The sequence below is a fragment of the Temnothorax nylanderi genome, unplaced genomic scaffold (genome assembly GCF_030848795.1).
Source record: "Temnothorax nylanderi isolate EJ_2023f unplaced genomic scaffold, tnyl_v1.0 TNYL_tig0041_pilon, whole genome shotgun sequence".
NCBI classification, from domain to species: Eukaryota; Metazoa; Arthropoda; class Insecta; order Hymenoptera; family Formicidae; genus Temnothorax; species Temnothorax nylanderi.
Genome location: NW_027249103.1, coordinates 848,324 through 854,566, shown reverse-complemented (window position 1 = coordinate 854,566; position 6,243 = coordinate 848,324). Strand labels below are relative to the sequence as shown.

General features: G+C 35.5%; 1 protein-coding gene across 1 annotated transcript in view; it reads right to left on the bottom strand.

Moving 5' to 3' along the window:
* Nucleotides 1-350: 350 nt before the first annotated feature.
* LOC139771582 (cholesterol transporter ABCA5) overlaps nt 351-6,243 on the bottom strand; it is a 38,946-nt gene continuing 33,053 nt past the window's right edge. The window contains exons 24-26 of the mRNA XM_071704458.1: nt 5,986-6,193; nt 5,330-5,669; nt 351-4,835 (exon numbers count right to left, since the gene is read on the bottom strand). Coding sequence (XP_071560559.1) covers nt 4,756-4,835; nt 5,330-5,669; nt 5,986-6,193 — 628 coding nt within the window. The 3' untranslated portion in view covers nt 351-4,755. The remainder of the gene's footprint in view (nt 4,836-5,329; nt 5,670-5,985; nt 6,194-6,243) is intronic.

Genomic DNA, 6,243 nt, shown 5'->3' with positions numbered 1-6,243 from the left:
TGTAACAGACAATCAAAGGGGAATTTAAGAATTTGTTTGGAGGCGATAGTCACAGGGAATTATATAAACCTTAAATAAATCATTTATCATTGCAATAAGAACTAAATTTCTATTGGCGAATATTAACAAATACTAAGAAATACTTGGAATATTGTATCAATTATAAAAATTAAAATTTAAGTAAAAATTGAAAAAAGAATTCTTACGTTTTAATTATAAGTGTGCGTTATCTTTATGAAATAGAAATATAATAAAAATAACGCAAATTGCAAAAATATTAAAAATTTTGCTATAAGTATCTGATCACATATAAGTTTACTATCTTGTGACAGAGAGAGACAAGTCAATCATTTTATAGTTTGATGTTAGATAAAGTTTATTCAGTTCGACTATGTTATTTGAAAAATTGGATGATAAGAATATTTATCATCCCCGATCATTTCTCGTAAATCAATAAAAGCGGAATTCTCTAAAATTACGGTGAATGATATTTGTATAAAAAGCATATTACTTCTCTTTTTTCTTTATAGGACCAAGAAAGTTTATATACACGTGTTGCGGGAATGCTTCCCTTCCAAGTTATTCTATGCTGACAATTATTAATTATTAATAACATTATATACAAGCTGTTCCAAATTCACTGCGCATCTCTTTTTCTCTTTTCTTTTTTTATAAAAAGCACGTAAATATAAGTATGTATAAAATCAGTTCTTTTAAACTGATTTCCTTTGTTACTAGTGACACTATTTGAAAAATTCAAACTTTTCTCCTTGATCAGTAAAGATGTCACAAGGCATAAGATTGAAGATGAAAAGATTAAGAAGGTAGGGTGGTGTTTTTATTAAATTTTCGTTTGAAGAAAAATTAAACCGAAATCTTTCAAGAGATTACATTACTTATTGAATGTCGTTAAAGGAAAAAACAGTGAACTTGGGACTGTCTGTACAACATATATTTGTAAACAATATATAAATCAATTCGGGTACATCTCACAAATAATTTGTTTATGGAAGGGACTAAGATACTTTTCCGATCTGATCGGAAGATCGATCGCGTTTTAATTGACGCCCTTTACCATTCACGTCTTCAATTACATATTCGTATCTACTTCAATTTCTTATATATTGCTTAATGTTGATCAGTTCTCCCTCCCTTATGTTGACTAAAATATGCGAAATTATTCTCGACAGAAAACTGACTTAACTCTTTACACTCGAATGATAAATACAAGATAAATACAAATTGACGAAATATACCACGAGATTGGATAAAATTTATACACATACAATAAAATTATATATAATTATCATACAAATTCTTTTCACGAAACATTTAATTAGTTACAGAAGAGCAGAAAGTAACTTATTTTTTATTGACTAAATTTTTATTTTTCTCTCAAATTTCTTTTTACAAGATCTTCCTTCAATTGGGAAGGACAATGATGTGTAAAACAGGATTGCCGTGTGCAAAGAGTTAAACCTACAATATTAACAGTATCTTCCAACCTGCGATTGTTTTTTTTTTCTCTCGGAATCGTTCGCTGTATTATTCAATCGATGTTTAACGGTAAAGAGTGTCCGTACGATTGTTATCACACCAGAAAAACGTTCTAGTTGTTGCGCTCGAGACTATAAGCCGTGTCATTCTTGCGTATCTTTTTTTTCTTCTTCTCTTTACGACTACGGCCCTCCCTGGGGGTATTCTTAATTACGTGTGTAGAAAATGCGAGAGGTGTTCGAGAAATAATACGACGCTTCTCGCGGGTTTCGGAAAACGATCGCGCTTGGGAGTGTCGGAAGAAAAGTAACAGGACAGAAGAGATCACTACGGAGATCACTTCGTAGCTCTCCAGGAACAATCGCACTCCACTCTCGCGAGCAGCATATGACCTGCAGCCGACAATTTGACATTTCTCGGCTTCTTCGAGTTATATAATATATATAATATACTGAACTCAAGGCACGTTAATCTCTTCGCATATATCAAAAGAGAATAAAAACATCGTCCCGATCTGCCGATCACAGTATACGCGGAATGTCGCAGCATCAGTCGACAGAATTGACCAGTCGCGCAATGTTTCTCTTAATTCAAAATCTTTTTATCTAAATCGCAACCGCGACGACTCTGATATCTTTCTCGTCTCGTTTCCCACCTCACCTCTTTCGGGAAGCATTTTTCCTCAATTTCCCGGGAATTATAATATAAACACAAATATTAAATGTCGATTCCACAACGTTGCGTCGTGCCAAAAATTAGAAACATCGCCTAAAATTTCTTGACCGAAAGGTTTAAGTAATCAGTACATTTGCGGTAATTATATATCCGCGATGAAAGCTACTTCTCGAACACTCCTCGTAATTCGATGCATCCAGCCCAATAGGACTCACGTCGGCGCCACTTCGATAGCTCGGTTCAAAAAGTAGGCAATTTGAAAAATCCCATATTATTCCCTATTTATTCTCTTGCACCTCGAAAAATGTGTCTATTTGTAACTTTACCTTAGAAAGTACTTATGATAATACTGTCTGCGCTCCTTTACAGTAGTTGAATACAGAAAGTCGAGAAGAAATCGTTATATTTAATTCGTAAAATCAAGCTTTTTTTAAATCAGGAACTCATCAAGAAAATGGATTAAATTTTGATTAGTTCTTATTATCTTTATTCTCAAAATCAGTATCTTAGTATTATACCGTGTTTCTTGCAAGTAATAGAAAAATAATCCTTTTTTTCCTTTTTCTGAAATAAATTGTTGCTATAGAATCTAGTATTATATACAAATATTTACTAAAAATTTATTTTAATGCTTGATAGAAATGTATTGACCGTGTACGCCTTAATTCTTATTAAAGTATTAAATTATTTAATTCCATTAGAAGAAATATAAAGAAATAAAAAAAAATACTAAGAAATCGTTGAATTTTAATATACCACAAGAGTTTTTAAATTTTCATTAAACTTTCTTTGGATTACCTATTTTCTGCAGTCAACAATCGTGCAAGGTTGCAGGTAAAATAATACTACAATAGATAAAAAAATACAATAAAATAGTCGATTAAAGTCTTAATTAGGACAATAAAATAAGATTTATAGTGCAATTTACTGGCATGTAATAATGTGACTAGCCGAGGACTGAAATCTCGCAAGTTGTCATCTTCTCGAGCCGGTCTATCGATTTGCAGTTACCGCGAACGAGCCGTCCTGCCCCGAAAACAACGGGACGTGCGCTCCAATTCCAGTGCAATATCGGTACGAGATCTATCGGTAAGTTTTCAAATACGAAGTAAACTATCAGTACGTAATTTCGACTCTACGCCACCGAGGACGTTCATTCCTCGCGCATCGCTGCGCTCACACCCGACATTCACCCTCGGACGTCGATCTCCGACAGTCGAGGATCCACCTCTCGGACGCGACGTTACGGGATGAAACGATGCCGATGAGAGAGATAGAGACGTCGGATAAAAACTTCGTGGGAAATATCGAGCGTAGAGCTCAGCTTTGGGAACAACGATACTCCACCGTTAAGAGGAAGCTCGTGCTCAAATCGCGACTATATCTCCGTAATACGTACCCCCGCGATACTATTTATAGAATAAATACACAAAACTTTATAGAGAGAGTCTTCTTTCGCAAAGGACGATTGCGCTCACTAGCACGAGTAACACCACCGTCAACGTATCTCCCTCGTCCACCCTGTCACCTTGACGTTCTCCTAAAGGAAAGACACTATTATTAGATTCCTATTTGTTCCTAACTGTTTCACAATTCTATTGATCGTCATTCCTTCGGTAACCCGAAGGCGATCTGTCGCTTCAACATCTTCTTCAAGCACCATCTGAAGAATTAACTTCACGTTCTATTAACTTGTGTGTTGTGTTCTCTCATAGTTCCCTCGTCCCTTCATCATCCCGTCAGTTTGGAGCTACAAAGCGACTAGTTACTTTAACTCCCTCAAACCCTCTAGGCTTTGATAGCTATTTATCTGCTCGCCATTTTGTCATCCCTAGTTTTCTATCATCTTAATACTGCTGTCGAACGTACAACGGTGAGACGATTGGTTGGCTATCCCTCCATCGCTTTACGTTTTCTTCATTCTTGTTTTAACAGTCTAGAATTTAACTTAGTCTTTTTTTTTAACACAACACAACTGTTTCTTCATTGTTCTATAATTTCCTAATTGCTTTTTCAATACTTTGGAACAATTAAATGATTCTTCGTCTCGTCATCTTAAATGCTACGATTCTTCGATAATTGTTCCTTGTTGTTCATCATATTCCTTCTCGATTAATCATTTCTTCATCAAGCTCCCGAACGGCTTGTCACCTTGATGCAACACGTCAACTAAAGCTAACAAGATTATCCACTCAACTCCTCTTTTCCCATCATTCTACCTGATCGTTTCTTCATTGTCCCTCCAAGGATTTGAAGGCACAAGATGATGTGTCTCTTTGCTATTCCTTTGTAATACAACACTAGAATCGTTAGATATAACTGTTATCTTCACTGCTCCGTTATCTGCGACGTCTTGTAACAAGATGATACGTTTCATTATATTGTCATTGGCGCAATCACATAATTTGTTAGCGAAAACAATGGAAATTGCTTCACAAATTCCGGAAACCAAGCAATTAAAAACATCTGTCATATTTTGAGTACATTTTTTCCGCAGATTAACAGTCCTTCCGCGCACACTGATCGCGAGTCTATCACCGATTATCACGTAACGACGGTACAACGTCATTCCAGGGAAATGCCCTAATGCGAGAATTTGAGGAACACCTGTTCCAGGGTAGTTTGACTAAAGCTGTACTCTTCTATATCCAGTTCGAGCTTGGCTGCAAACAGAAATTTTCAAAAAGTTACGAAAACTTTCTTTTACAAAGTTAAAGTTTAAAATTCCTAAGTCGGAGATTTTGAAATTCTAATCTTGAGTCATTAAGTATATCTCAGTCAAAGAGGTCTATATAAACTCTAGTTTTATTTTTCTTTTATTTATTTTATCGTTAATCGAATGGTTTTCAAGTTAAAAATCTTGGAAATTAAAAATTGTCCATTTACTACTAAATATTAAGACGCGACATTTGAAATTGCTGCAACTGAAAAATTTCATATTAAAGATATCCAAATTGAAACGTCCTAGACATAGAAACCAACAAAAATAATAAAACTACTTTTTTTACATTTCTTATCTTTTGGTTCTAATGTTCTCTAATGTTTCTCCTTTTTATTAGATAAATATCTTTAGATTTTTGTGTTTTTTAGAACTATGACAGATCGATTATTGAATACTCTGAAGAAATTCTTTAATCTCTTTAAGCCATCTTCTCACCTTTCTCCAATTGCGTGAAGCAATCAGCTAGCGAAGTCACCGCGTGTTGGGGCACGGCAAAAACTAACCGGTCAGCGAAGCTCTCTTCCAGAGTGGCGTCGGAGAAGAGGCCGGCAACGAATTCCTTTAAACCGGCGATCCTGTCGCCGGAGGGTGTCGTCGGTGTGCAGTCGCCGCCCAGCAGCTTCATTTCTAGGGTGTAGCCAGCACCGTAGAGATTCTTTAAGTGCTGAGTCGAACCGATGCATCTCAGTTCACCCTTCACCATTATGCCGACTCTTGAACACAGCGCGTCGGCTTCCTCCATGGAGTGGGTAGTTAATATAACTCCCCTGCCGCCCTATTAATTAAAGTATTAAAGAGATCTTTAGAAAAGAAGTCTTTAATATGTATTTTATACTCGAATGTAAAATTTTTAATCTTTTAATATAAATTATTACTGATTGTATATTGATCTATTTTGATAATTATCTTGTTATCATTTTATTATCCATCCTTCTCTCTATTTACTGTTTATTTGCGCTGGTTTTATATTATATATTTTCATCTAGTTTATAGGAATCTTGTAAAAAATATATAATCGTTTGAAAAATGTATTGGATAAGACTAATTGTAAGGAGAATAGCTTTTTAACATATAGCGTGTGGTGCTCTCACCTGAAAACTAGCGAGAATCGTGTCCCATAGGAATCTCTTCGACCTGGGGTCCATGCCCGTACTCGGTTCGTCCATAAGAATCACCTTGGGTCCTCCGACCATTGCCATCGCAAAACTAAGTTTTCTTCTAGTTCCGCCGGAACATTCTTGACTCTGCTTGTCGGCGTGTTCATGAATCTGTAGCTCGGACAAATATAGATCCACGATTCTGAAACAATCAATAAAATGAACTAAATAGTTATATCTATGAAATACGAA